The sequence below is a fragment of the Chondrus crispus genome, genomic scaffold (assembly GCF_000350225.1).
Source record: "Chondrus crispus Stackhouse genomic scaffold, scaffold_138, whole genome shotgun sequence".
NCBI lineage: Eukaryota > Rhodophyta > Florideophyceae > Gigartinales > Gigartinaceae > Chondrus > Chondrus crispus.
The window spans coordinates 127,205-141,815 of NW_005179009.1; the positions used below are offsets into that span (position 1 = coordinate 127,205).

The 14,611-nt window shown below is 52.6% G+C and overlaps 2 protein-coding genes; both read left to right on the forward strand.

Moving 5' to 3' along the window:
- The first annotated feature begins 9,187 nt into the window (after positions 1-9,187).
- On the forward strand, positions 9,188-12,943 carry CHC_T00002409001 (hypothetical protein). Its single transcript, XM_005713562.1, has one exon. It carries the CDS (start codon positions 9,188-9,190, stop codon positions 12,941-12,943), a length of 3,756 nt encoding a protein of 1,251 aa, XP_005713619.1.
- Positions 12,944-13,355: 412 nt separating this feature from the next.
- CHC_T00002410001 (hypothetical protein) lies at positions 13,356-14,467 on the forward strand. XM_005713563.1 is given in 2 exon segments: positions 13,356-14,273; positions 14,274-14,467. The coding sequence occupies 1 exon segment, from the start codon at positions 13,356-13,358 to the stop codon at positions 14,271-14,273; it is 918 nt and encodes a 305-aa protein (XP_005713620.1). The 3' UTR covers positions 14,274-14,467.
- Positions 14,468-14,611: the final 144 nt, after the last annotated feature.

Here is a 14,611-nt window from a genome sequence, read left to right on the forward strand (position 1 = left end):
AGACTAATAGAGAAGGGACTAGACCGTTCTCTCCCATTGTGTCGTTCATTGACTTGACTGCAATTTTCAGAAGAATGAACGGAGAGGCGTCCAGGAAGTCCGCTCGTACTTTTCTATAAATCCTTCGCAGCGGTCCGTGAAGACGTTCTCCAATACCTAACGACGAGTGGGCTTTTACACCAGATATGGGAAGTTGAAATTCCAGCTTGTGAATTTATCTCTCGCCATCGATCAGATGTGAATGCGGATCCTTTGTCAACGCGAAGTCTATTTGGAAGGCCGGTATACAAGGTACACCAGGCTTCGACGAAGGCTAGCCAAATACCTTCAACGTTTTGGCCAGAAGTAGCGCCATGAGCGTCTAGAAAAACGGCTGACGAGAATCTAGTGGCTGTGTCGATGACGTGAAGTACTGCTTTTCCATCTAGAAACATCAGGTCAATGGACAATTCGTCACCGAACTTTAAATCCTGTTCATTGGGTAGCGATACTTTAAAACGCACAGGAGTGGTGCGAAGGCGTTGACAGGTGTCACAAGAAGCTTGCAGAGACTCGAGAAACTGCTTTGTGGCCTCATCAGCTTCAAAAGGGCGGGCCAAGCGAAGCAGATTCATGAGTTTCTCTGATGTGGGATGGGAAAAAACCGCGATGAAGCTTGATCAGTTCAGCTTTAGTGAAGTGCGTTTTGGAGGAGTGATCCCACTCCAGATAGATGTGACCCAGCTTGCGTCGAAGGGGTATGTCAAGACCATGCTTAGGTGATCGGAGCATGTTGTTGACGCTATCAATGAACGTATGGTACTTGTCCAAGAGGTCAAGTCCAATAAGAAAGGGGACATTGGGCTTGACAATGTCAACTTGTTCGCGAATTAAGTAACCATCAGCAATGGGAATGGATATGTTCATGGTTCCAAGTGAAGCTTGGGAGTCATTACCGAACCTGAAGTGTATCGGGCTCGGCTTGGGCTAGAATTTGGTGCCAGTGAATCGACAGTAGGCTTTGGCTTGAGCGAGGCAAACGACAGTTCGCTGGGCACCAGTGTCAGGACGAGCTCCATCCCACTTGGGTGCGTGGTTGGTCGTCGTAGCTCGTGCAGGACTATGGTCCTGGATGGTGTGGTAGATTTAGAATTTATACCGCTTCTTTCCGCAGACAGTCTCAAAGAAATTTGTTTTACTTTGTGGGTGTTGACTGCTGCTACTTAAAAATCCATTGGATCCAGGCCATCTACAGTGTCCCACAGTACTTCTTCCTCCTGGATTGGCGTGTGAGCGACTTGATGATGAGTAACAGCCTGATCGGCGAAGTCATCATCATCGTTGTGGGTGACATTGGTGAGAATGACTTCACCGGGGTCATGTTGTGCCTGGTCGTCCGTGAAGGCAGTTAAGTAGATCTCATACGCACTTAAGGCATGTTCTGCTTGCTCGCAGAGCTCCTATAGGATTCGCTTGGCTGGTCTGGTCTGTCACATATGGCTGACATTCTTTCTGAGAGCCATAGGCTTAGGACAGTCCCTAATGAGGTGATATTTACTTCCACAATTGTGGCAAGCACGTATATTACCGAAGCGATCCGTACCATTCTGGGTCGGGGCGGGGTTGTGGGAGAAACGTTGGAGAGGATATGGTGTCCTTGGATTTGAAGAAGCGGAACCAGGGTGGCGGGGGATGCCATACGTGTTCTGACGTTGAAAGTGATTACCAGGGATGGAAGGCAAGGGCTGGATACGGGAAATGTCAAGCTGACCACGGCGACGTCCTTCTTTCTGCTTCTGCTCTTGCAGCCAAGCGGCATCAAGGGCAGCATAGAGCTGTTGAAATGTCCAGGGGGGTATGGCAGCCAAACTTTGTGTTAATACACTCTTAGTCCACTCGACTCCAATCACGGCATCGTGCAGATACTCCGTTTTGTCTTGTTCCGATTGGTGCGTGGGAGGACCTTGTGGGGTGTACTTTGGGATTGTTTCACGAAGTTCTTCCAATGCTTCTGACACAGGGATTCTTTTCGTCTCCAAAATTCAGGAAAGTCGGAGATTTCGGAGGAGTTTACGAACTCTGTTTTGTCGTGTCAGGCTATTGAACTCGTTAACCATGAGTAAAGTAGCAGAATTGAAGTCTTGGGCATGTGGGATGACGTGAGAGCGATAATATCTTTTCGCTTCACCATCAAAAACATTATGGAAGAATCGGAGCATTTGCTCGTCACTTAAGTGGAAATCTTCAGCACAATGGCGATAATTGTTGATTGCGTCATGAATATCTTCTCCGATTTTTCCAGTGTACCGGTCCTCCTTTTAGAATCTTGACGAAATATTGTGAGCAATCCTGGAGTTCGGGGCATCAACTGTCGGCAGAAACGATTGATGGCTTCCTTGTGTCGACCCGGAGGCGGAACTGGTGAGACCTTGATTGGCGAGGATACGGTCAGTGTCATCGACATATAGCATGTTTACCAGACCGTGAGAAATACGGTTGGTGGTAGGGTGCGGGGTGTATGACAATCCTTTGACCACAAGGTAATCACGGATAAGTCGATATAAAACAGTAGGGACTCGTAACATTTCCCTTGCGTATAGAACTTCTGGGGGAAGGTCAGCACAAAGGTTACTACAGCACACATTGGGGTCAGGTTGGGGGTCCGCCATTACATGCAGGGCTATTGTAGCCTTAACATCGCATTGAATCATGGATCGGGGCTCATAAATTGTTAAAGCATCTCGGATTCCATTTAGAGTAGCCATATTAAAAATTATTGCAAAATAATAGATAAAATGGATCGGGGCTAAACGCGAATTTTAACGTCAAAAAATGTTCCTGTGGTAGCGTGGCGAGTGTACTACGTGTAAACGTGTGGTGTTTTGTACCCTTAGTGGTATTGCAGACACGTGTGTACGTGTGCAATAGTAGTACGCGTGTATGCGTAGTCGATATGAACACGTGGGCGGGTGTGCGTGTAGTAACACGTGGTTGCGTGTGCGCGCAGTTACAAGTGGTTGCGTGCACAATGACAACACGTGTGTGCGTGGCGGGTAAGCACACGTGGGTCCGTGGTGCGCCGAAAAAATTCTTCAGTAACAAGTGTCCCTTTCAAATATTGTAAAAACTCTGGAAAATATTAACAATTACAATTCGGCCAAACAATTTCCAATTACTTCTGGATAGTGAGCAGCTTGCGGAGGGCCCGGTGATGGATAGTGCCGGCGTAATGCTAGTCTGCATCGTGTGCGTTAGCAAAGCGCTTGACACAAACCTTGCAGTGTAATTTTTCGCGTGGGTATGATGCTGCAGAAACTACCCGCTGATGAGGTTGACCAGCTTCGTGGACTCGGCGCTGACGATAAATCGTAAAGGTGCGAGAGCAAGGGCGGCAGAGGTATTGCGTAGGACGGCGGCGTGGGGGATTTGCTCTACGTCGTGCGCGCCGAGTAGCTACGCGGTAGATGGTAAGTGCGCGGCCCTCGTCGAGGTCGAAAGACGGCGCAGCGGCGGTAGAAGTTTTCTCATCCGAAGCTTCTACTGCCTCTATATCGACGAGGCAGGCGGCCGTAAAGAGCGTAGAATGCGAGTGGCAACGGTGGACCTGGACCGGCGATATGGGCGGAGTGGTTTCGCCGCGGGGGGGGGTTCGGGAGATGTACGGAATTGGCGGTGGGGAAGCGGATGCGGACGGACGGACACGGAGCGGCGAGCTTGAGCGCGTAGACGGAGTATCGCGATACGGCCGGAGCGATGCAGTGGCGGTAGCGAGGGCGGCGGTGGCGGCGATGCGGCGTTCCCAAATTGCGTCGGGGTGATTGGTAGGGCGCTTTACCTGTGCCATTAGCAACTGCGCTAATGCCGCAGGCGTACAGTATTTCGTACAGTACGCCCAAATGTATAACGTCCGCTGTAAAATTAGACAGTAATTATTACAGTGAACATTAGGGACAAAGTTGCTTCTTGTAAGAAATTTCTTGATTTCCAATTCGGCTGATTGAATAGGGCGGCCAAATTCCGAATGCGCAAACGAGTTGATTCGACGGTTGGTCAAAGGCGGGCCTTATTCCAAGGACGGGGCAGGACCAAACGGGGCGGCGGTCCGGTAATCTTATAAGTATCGGGAGACCGACCGAAAAAGGGCGGTCCGGAGGGGATTTTAGTGAAGGGTAAAAGGGTGGTAAATAGGGTTACCTTAAAGGGAGGGGAAAAGCAGCAGGCTAGTTCCTCAGAATCGCTACAGAGGGTGAGCACGGTCAATGGACGGGGTTGTCGGGTTGATGGTTCAGGTGATCGAATGTGCTGAGGTCGAAGACGAGTAGCGTCTTCGACCTGGCTTTATAGTCCTATTGACTCTACAACAAAAGTAGGCGCACTACCATAAAAGGGAGGTTGCGCCACCCACGAAATGTGTCTAAACGGTTACACCCTAAAACAGGTAGAATTGTAGGTGGCACGTAGAATTGTAGGTGGCACGTCCTTAAGGGACTCTATCGTTGATAGCTAAATGTAGCCTACATAATCCCTGAATTGATATTGATAACATAGAAGTGTGATATCTACTGTAGTCTAGTCAATGAATCTAACACAGGCCGCCTGCAGAGTAAAATCACAATAGAGTGACCCCCTGGTATAGTGACTTTTGCGGTACAGTGACCTTTGGCACTTATTTTCTTCGCCAATTACGCGATTCCAACCCAGTTTCCAACATTTCAAATTTTACAGTGACCACCGCGACTACAGTGATCCTTTCTGCTATTGTGACCCCAACTTCAGTCAGGGTCACTGTCCTGGAAATTGATTTTCAGTAATAATCAGCAGCAGTCAGCTCAAGACAACTACATTCCGCTATCAGTCCCGAGTCAACATTCTCGAGCCCAAGAGCGGTCGGCATGACGGAGTTAGGAGAAGAGAGGTTTCAAACCCAAGCCAAGTTGGCAATATGCTCAGCAAAGCCACCGTCCTTCCTTCGTTTAATGTTCCGTAAAAAAGTCACTTATGCGTGATTGTCGCGAGTTCTTAGCTTTAAACGCCCTTATGCGATTAATCTCAATCGCCAGTAGATTAGACAAGTTGTGTTGGCTGTTTGACGACGCGTCATGAGCAGCCCGTATCATTAAATTCATCTCTCGCTCCAAACATTGAGCTGAATGCAAATAGCGAGATATTTATGGCCGATCCTGCACTCGTGATTCTTCATTTTCTGACTCAGAATCAACCGTTTCGGCTGCATCCTCTCCAGCACGTATGTCACCTTCGCCTTCAGGTACAAAAGGCTGCAGTGAATCACTGAATGCAACATCCATTGCGTTTTCGGCAGACAGTGGCTGGCACGTGTCGACAAAAGACTCCTTCCGTAACAAAGCATTGAGATCATCATCATTAAGTGAACTGATTTCCGGAAGCCTATGCAGCATTTGAGCCTCTTCAACCGTAACCTCAATATTCTCTCGATCCCATTCAGAAACTGTATTCCCAACAGTCTCCTCCAACGCTGCTACTGTACTCGTATTTTGCGATTCGGAGGTGGATAGCCACCTTTCTCCCTTTTCACGTGCTGAAGTGGCCTGTATCCGGGCAGCTGCTTTTTCGGTTAATAGACTGCTTCCAACTTCTGGTCGGAATTCAGGTATAACCGAGTCACAATCGACACCGGATTTAATACTTTGTACCTCTTCATTTTGAAAGGGGGCCGGTATATTGGTGGAAAGCCATGCATTTAGGACCACACTCTTCGGCACCATGTTCCATGCCTTCGCCATTAACACGACTGCATCAAATGTCGTGACTGGTTTTCTTAGTTTAAAAACAGGTCTCATGTTTGCCGGCTGTTCCATCATACCGTTTACGTAATCGAGTATGTGTGAAGCTAGAAGACGTCCAAACGCACATTTAAACGATCGACCATCAGATGCATCAACAGGCTGTAAACACGATGTCATATTAGGTGGTAGGAAAACTGCATCAATGTTTGGGATCATTTTATAGTCAATACTGTGAGCAGAGCAGTTGTCAATCACACCTGCCAAGTGTCGACCTTGCAGTGCAGCCATCTTATCAAAACCTTTAGCAGTTCTCTCCCAAAAGATTTTTGGTGTTCCATGCATTCGATTGCGACATGTAAAAAATGCCTAAATCTTTCATGGAGTCGAAATGCCTGTGAAAGCTTTTCGGATGCTTGGACTTGCCTATAATTGTAAGCCGTGCTTTTTGTCCATCCGCAAAATATGTAAGAACCGCCGTCAAGCGGTCTTTGACAGGAGTGTATGTTGCTGGCTGATTCGCTTGTCTTATAGCACGGCTTGGAAAAGATCTGTATAATATCGCGACCTCATCTGTGTTAAATATGTCACGTATATCATAAACTGCAAGCTGCTGTCTCATTAAACTTCTTGCCTGGGCAAGTGTCGCGATGTCAAACGAACCGTTCTGACCCATTCCTCTGGAGCTGTTCCGGTTATTCCGTATCATAAATTTCGAGATCCATCCGCCACTTGCCTTGAACGCTTTTAGCTCCGATATATGTTTTACCACCTTTTGTACCTGTGGGTCAGTCTGTTCCCCTTCACTCGCTTTTTCAGCCAGTGACATGACCATTTTGTCGCGAATCTTGAGAGCTGATTGCGACACGATGTCAGCTCGGAATAAAGATTCCCCTCTCATGTAAACGACGCGTTCCAACATATACTGTAAAAGAGCCTTCTCAAGGTTCGGAAAGTGTCCTACTGTACATTGAAACGTGACTTCTTTCGTGCCTTCTGCATCGTAGTATCTACACTCATGATTTTGGCAGCTTGTTTTTTCCATGCCATAACAGCTGCTTTTGAAACGCCCATATATCCTGCAACAGTTGTTGCGTTCCATTTTTGTTGAGTCTCAATGTCAAGCTCAGCATCGCCAAAAGACGCGTCTAATCGAACCCCGAGCAAACGAAGCGCCTTTTGTTTCTGTTGGAAGTCGGTTTGTTGGCGCTTTTGGTCCCATTTGCCGAATTTGAGTGGTTTTTGGAGTTGCATTGGGAAAGGGTATAGTTGGCAAAGAAAGAGACGTCTGGCATGCGACTCTATCTTTAGGCTATTTTTGCAGTTTAATACTGCGATCCTGACGAGCTTTTGTGCTGCGTGGCAGTGAAATGTAACGGATCTCATGGGGATGTTCATGTCATTGCACTGTTATCTCAGGCGCTTTCTCAAGTATGCTTGAAACGCTTTTGATTCCTATACATGTGGACACGTATGAGCCATTGCACAGTGACCCCCCCAATTTAGTGACCCCTTGGTGTGCTAAGGCTCGCCATCTTTGGGGGTCCCTGTATCGTGATTTTACGCTGTATTCTTGCTGCGTGCGTGGTGCAACCCCCAACACATCCCAAACCACGCATTTCCACAAATTGTGATGTAGAGGAAGCGCGGCGCTCGCTGCATATGCATGGACAGCAGAGGGGAAGGGGGCGGGGAGAATGACAGAGTTTGGCAGCGGCAACCATCACCCATGGTTGAGTGAGTGGGGGGAGCGGAGCAGGGGGGCGTGGGTGGGTGAAGCAGGGCGAGGAAGCGGAGACGAGTTGGCACTCAAAGGCGAGGGGGGCGTCGTGCGCAAGGGCGAAGGCGGTGTAGCGCGCGAATTATCGGTGGACGCGCTGGATTCGCTTCCGCCGTACGTGTCCGCGTAGGGCGCGATCGTAGTGACGTGGAACGGGTGCGACGCGCGAGGCGACGGAGGGAAGCCGACGGACGACGATGTATTCTTCTTCTTCGTCGTGTGTGTGTGTGTGTGTGTGTGTGTGTGTCCTGTACGAAAAATAGACCCGTTTAAAAAAAACCTTTACTTAGAGCATCTCCACCGCGCAGCCAGAATGTTGCTATTTCTACGACACTTGTCCGACTTCTAATTGGTTATTCTCTTTGGGCACTCTGTACGGGAAAGTATCGCAATTTGCGTCGTCGCAATTCGTCGCCGGAACACCACCGCGCAGGTAGATTGCTATTTCTCGCCATGGAGCCTCTGAAAGAGCTCGAAGGCCTTGAGGAGCTGCAAAGTGCTGTGACAGAGGGACCAGCTCTTGCGACGCACGTAGAGTCATTTGACTTTCCATTGGACGAAGACGATGACGAGTTCACTATGCTGATGTGCAAGCTGGAGGCGGAAGCTGACGAGAACGACTTCGATTTGCGACGTCATAGAGGGTCAGCACCTGAGAAATCTCCCAATAAGAAGCGCGACTTTGATGGTATCGTGCTGAAACTACGAAAGCACTACTTTGGCGTCGATGGCATGCCACCTGTTTACGAGAACACCGACTTCTCCAGGCGTTTTGGAATACCGCGACGCGTTTTCGACAGACTGTACACCGCGCTGAGTATGCGGCCGGAGTTTATCCGCAAGGTTGATGCTGTAGGGAAGAGCGGGATACACCCTCTCCAGCGCATTATCGGCGCTTTGCGCGTGCTTTCGTACGTAGAACAGAGACCCCCGGAAAGCGCGGATAGTGTTCCGGAAAGCTCGCACTCCAATATGCCTCCGTCGGTTCCCGCGTGAATGGTGTTTCGGTCCCCAAATTCAATCATAATTCACAGTCTTGTTGCGCGGCAGCACAAAAACGTGGCCACGCAAAGTGGCGATAAAATACGATTTGCGACGAAACTGGACGCATTTCTGAGAAAAATGCGTGCGCTCAGGTGGCAAATCGTATTTTATCCAAGCGATTTGGCAACATCGTCGCGCGGTGGTGATGACAAATTTGCAAAGTAGGTATATTTTACAATATAGCAAACATTTTGGGCCGCGTTGGAGATGCTCTTAGAATACAAACATGGGCTTGAGTGCTTCTTGTTCGTTTTTAACTTCACAATAAATTTGCAGATTTCTATGTTATGATAACGCCTAGTTGCGCTCGTCGCGCGCAGCGCCGGGGGAAAGGAGTCGCGAGAGTGGGAGGGGCGGGGATACTTGGCAATGGGCGTCTCGGGACTTAACGCAGGCATTCGGGAAGGGCAGTAACATACCCCGGAGGGTCGCGATACCGCCCTCGGACTTTGATATCGCCGGATTTCGAGCTCGAGCTCTCCGACCAACCAGAGAGGACAGAGCAAGCAGCCTCTACTGTACTAAAGACTAAAAGCTCCAACCGCAATCCGATTTTCTCCCCTTTCGCTCCATTCCCTTTCGCTCCATTCCCTTTCGCTCCATTCCCATTCGCCATGCCCCGATGGATGCTTCCGTCCGCCCCAGTCCGCTCTCAGTGCGCTCCGCGGCCTCGTCCCTCATCCTCTGGGCCCGCTCGGAAGCTTCCCGTCCGCACCCCCCTTCACACGCTTCTCGACTAGCCATCCCCGTCCACCCCGGACACCCTAGCGCCCTCGCCTGGCTCCGCGCTCAGCGCTTTCCACAAAAGCTTTTCTTCCGGTCCCGCTCCCTAGACTTCGAGGTCGCAGCCGTGGGCTTTGTTCACCACGCCACAGGCCCGCGCTTCACCCGTGACGCCCATCTCGAGCTCCTGCATATCCTCGCCCCAGACGACTCTACGCAGCGTTTTTATGGCGCCGCTCGCTTTGATGACGGCCCCAATTCCCGTCGCGACGACTTGTGGAAACCATACGATGGCTACACTTTTGTATTGCCCGCGGTCGAGCTCTACAGAGACCCTGACGGAGGCTTCCACCTCGCCGCTAACTTTTACCCTCCCGCTGGTCTCGATCTTCTTACTCGAGTTCTTGTTAATATCGTCCCTACTCCACTATCTATTTTTACGTCCAACCCAGCCGCCTTGATCCCGCGCGCCGACCGAGTTGCCGATTTGACCATCTTTCCCGATTGGCATGCCGCAATAACCACAATTCTCCGCGACCTTTCGACTGGACAGTACGGCAAAATCGTCCTCGCTCGACGCAAGCGCTTCAGCTTCAATCCCCACGCATCCCCAACACCTGTCCACATCCTCGCCGCCCTGGAAGAGCAGGATGCCCTAAAAACACGCCATTTCCCTCCCCTTAATGGAGAGACTCGGCCACAGGACTCTGCCGAGCAGCGAAACAGCTACCTTTTCTGTCTCCAGCTGGACCATCGCTCTGCCTTTCTTGGATGCACTCCAGAGCGTCTCTTCAGGCTCGAGGGACAGAGCATCCTCGCCGAAGCATTGGCCGGAACAGTACGAAGGGGTTCTGACGGAAATGAAGGTCAAGTCCTCTCTGAGCTCATGAGTTCCAAAAATTTAGAAGAGCATCGCTTCGTTGTCGATTACATCAGAACTGCACTCGCAGACTGCGGTGTTCAGGCAGATACCAATGGGCCACATGTCCGACGACTTCCAAGGCTCATGCACCTCGCCACACATATTCACGGACAGTTTCCGCTCCCTTCTGACACTTCCTTGAATGGACACCGCGCCGATGTGGGCGGAAACGCCTCTGGAAGCAACGTATTCAAATTGCTGCGGACAATGCATCCTACTCCAGCTGTTTGTGGTATGCCACGCGAGAAGACAATCACGGAACTCGAGAACCTGGAGGATTTTGACCGTGGCTTGTTTGCTGGTCCACTTGGATGGTTCTCTAGAGAAGCTGGTGAGTTTTGCGTCGCCATTAGGTCTGCCCTAGTCCATGACAATGATGTCACGGCTTTCGCAGGCAGTGGCATTGTGCCGGCCTCAGAAAGCAGGTCAGAATGGGATGAAACTGAACTCAAGATGTCTGCCTTTACAGACCTGTTCCAGCCTGCCGTGCACAAACCGCATGTAAGAACGGAAAGACTCTTGATGGAGATGGTCACACCACTGTTGGCGGCGAATTTGTCTCTCCATGATCTCCATAAACTAGAGAATGGAGATACATATCCGTATGGAACTTGCAATGGTTCAAACACCACCCATGTCAGGTCTGGTCTTTCTGGTCTTTCGTTGCATGAAAATTCCTTAGGTGCACCCCCGCCATCACGTTCTGGTTCAACCAATTCTCTTGATTCTTCGTACGAAACTTGTAATGCAAGCACGCCTGTGGGGCCTTCTTCACTTGACTTTGATGCTAGTATGCTCAAAGACATGCCAAACTTGAACACATTATGGGGGTGCTGCGTCATTGAAGAGTTGTGCAGAAACCATGTGAATACTTTCTTTGTTGCCCCGGGATCCAGATCCGCGCCCCTAGCAGTCGGGGTTGTTCGATCAAGGCACGCTATTTTGCACATCACGCATGATGAAAGAGGAGCAGGCTTCCTGGCTGTGGGATACGCAAGAGCGACAGGTCGAGCCGCGGCAGTCATCACGAGTTCAGGCACGGCAGTCGCAAACCTGCTCCCTGCAGTCGTTGAGGCCTCAATGGACAACTTGCCAGTGATTTTACTAACTGCAGACCGACCACCTGAATTGCGTGAGGTAGGTGCGAATCAGGCAATTCGACAATGCGAGATTTTTGGAAGTTACACGCTATGGACGAAGGACATTCCATGTCCGAGCACCTGTATTCCGCTTCGTAATCTATTAAGCGACATCGACTATGCAGTGCACAAAAGCGGAAGCGGAAGTCTCTCCTCATCATACGAGTCAGGCCCCATACATCTAAATATGATGTTTCGGGAGAAGCTGGCGCCAGACCACCAAGCCTGGGACCGCGAGTATGTAAACGCTGTGGGAACGCGATGGCAGAAATCGCTCGCTCCTTTGACGCAGTATCACTCCACGTCGAGCACATGCACTGCGTCCCTCGAGGGTCTCTTCCACGATTTACAACGGAAAGTAGCTGGGGTTATCATTGTGGGAGGTGGCTGCGGCTGCATTCGGACAGAAGATGAAGCGCTTGCCCTCTACGAAATTGCAGAAACTCTGAGGTGGCCTGTAATCTCAGACGTCTGCGGGGGACTGCGATTGAACAAATGGAAAAAGGGACGGTTGGTACATTATGCGGATCAAATTTTGATATCTCGAGCTGCAACGCAGGCGCTAGTTCCGGATGCTGTGTTGCAGATTGGGGAACGGGTGACATCGAAGAGGGTATATGAGCTAATCAGCTCGGCGAGCAAGGTGTGTTCAGACAGGGATGAGGAATTTGCTCACGTGGTTGTGTCACGCAGTAGCAAGCGGTGCGACCAGGGGTTCACTGTGACGCACCGTCTACGAAGCGAGGTTTCGGAGATTTTGGAGGCCGTCAAGATGGTTCCGAGGGCATCTGGAAAAAGGGAGAGCAAACTGATGGTGCTGACTGAAATCTCTGACAAGATGGACATGGTGCTGCAAAAGATGATGCAGAGCAGCGTCGAAGGCGACGAGCTGACGGAGCCATGGTGCAGCCGGGTGATCTCGGAGTGCACACCAGCGTTCAGCGGGCTGTTTGTGGGCAACTCGATGGTGATCCGGGACATGGACGCGTTCGGACGGGGCCGTGCCGACGGTATGCACGTGCGCATCAGCGGCAACCGTGGGGCGAGCGGGATCGACGGGGTGGTGTCGAGCGGGATCGGGTTCGGGCTGGGGCTCAGGCGGGAGGTGACAATCGTGCTGGGCGACATGTCTCTGCTGCACGACCTCAACGCGCTGCACCTGCTCCGGCGCGGCGGGGCGGAGGCGTGGCACCGTGTGACGGTGGTGGTGGTGAACAACGGCGGCGGCGGGATCTTCTCGATGCTGCCGATCGGCAAGCACCGCGACGTGTTCTCGCCCGTGTTTGACACGCCGCATTCCGTGGAGTTTCGGCACGCGTGCGACATGTTCGGGATGCAGTACCACGGGGTGCGCAGCGTGGGCGGGCTGCGCGACGCGCTCAATGACGGGGGCGACGGGGGCGACGGGGGCGGGAGAAGGCACCGGATGATCGAGGCGTTCGTTAGCGGGGACCATGGCAGCAACGCGGCGCTCCACCAGCGGCTGGGCGCGGCCGTTGCGCAGCAGGTGGCGTCGTTCTTTGCGGGGCAGGGGACGCGACGGTCGGCAAGGTGCGGGGCGGGGGCAGGGGCGGCAGAGGAATGGACGACCTGAAGGTGCGCCATCGGGGGCATCGGGGGGCGTGGCGCGGACACGTGGAGCGGGGGTATTGGGGCGTGTACGTGGATCGGACACGTGTAGGGTTGTGCGGCACGACGGGCGGCGCGGACAAGCGATGCGCCGGGGCAAGACGCCACCGATCTCTGCCGAATATCGATACCATATCCCGCACACCTCAGCCGTTGCGACCTTGTGTCCAAATGCCCTACTCCTCCCGTTTGCAAACGGCGCCCCCACGTGTCCCCACCGAGATCCGAAATACTGTGTGTAAACGTCCAACAAACCCCACTCCCCACTTCCACCTTATTCTCGCCCCCCTTCCTTTCGCCCCCCTTCCTCTCGCCCCCTTCTCCTCGCCCCCGTCCCCTCGCCCCCCTTCCTCTCCTTCCCCCCACCGCACCCACACATGTCGCCCCCCAGCCTCCTGCTAGCCGCGCTGCACCGCCTCCTAACGCCCTCGCAGCCCCCCGAACTCGACATGGTCACCTTCTCCTCGCAGCTGTGCGCGGCCTCGCGCGCGCTCGAGACCTCTCTCCCGCCGCCGCTGCGTCTCTTCACGGACCCGTACGCGGAGCTTCTGGCGGGCCCGGAGGCCCTGTCGCGCGCCCGCGCGCGCATGGTCAGCATGCTACACCTGGCCATCCCCGCGCGCCCGCGCATCGCCATCCGCACGCGCTACTTCGACGACTTTGCAAACTCGGCCCTCCACCGCTTCGCCCCCGGCAAGGCCCAGCTCGTCTCGCTCGCCGCGGGGCTGGAGACCCGCGCCTTTCGCCTGTGCGAGCTCAGCGATCAGGTCGCGCTCTTCGAGGTCGACCGCCAGGAGGTCTTCGACAGGAAGGAGCGCCTGCTGGCGGACGTTCAACCCACGCCGCAGGTTAGGGCTGGGTCGAGAACTGTCGTCGACGCAGACTTGGCGGAGCCGGACTGGACTCGCAAGATTGACGAGGCCGGCTTTGATAGGGCCCTTCGGACCGTCTGGTTGCTGGAGGGCTTGCTGTACTATTTGGACGAGGAGAGGGTCACCCAGCTTCTGCGCGAGGTGTGGGAAATTTCCGCAGTGGGCTCATGCGTTTGCTTCTCGGTCGTCACGGGCTTGGCCAAGCACTACAAGAAATCAGACACGCTTGCCAATTATTTCAAGTCGGCCATGCCCGATCCGCATGCTGTCTTGAGCGAGGCGGGCTGGTCTCTGGATGCTGTCGATCAGCTCGGCGGGCCAAATGCAAACTATGGAAGGTGGCAGACGTCGGAGACCATCGGCCTGGACGACTGGAGGAGTACGCGGTCGACCATTTATGTGTCGGCCACAAAACGGAGATAAGGGGAGGGCAGCGGGTTTTGTAGTTGAGCGAAGCAAGATTATGCGACGTGGAGTAGAGGTGGGGCGCGGCGTTGCGTCTGTAGAGCAGGGATTCCGTTAATGGCGTTGGTGAGATATGACTTCCCGCCGCCTCCGGCGGGTGATTGTTGGCTTGGACGTGCGTTGCGTTGTACATAAAGAAAGCATTTGTAGAACCTGATTGCGGCGTATGATGTCTTTTGAATGGACTACATGTGCAAATTGCGGTACTGAGAGTTGAAAACAGTTCAGGTGCAGGATGGTCGGAGGGCAAGTTGCTGGAGTGGAAGAGAGAAGTTGAGCAGTTGATCGAGGAAATG

Coding starts and splice junctions, on each gene's coding strand:
- CHC_T00002409001 (XM_005713562.1), top strand. CDS start 9,188: ATGGATGCTTCCGTCCGCCCCAGTCCGCTCTCAGTGCGCTCCGCGGCC.
- CHC_T00002410001 (XM_005713563.1), top strand. CDS start 13,356: ATGTCGCCCCCCAGCCTCCTGCTAGCCGCGCTGCACCGCCTCCTAACG.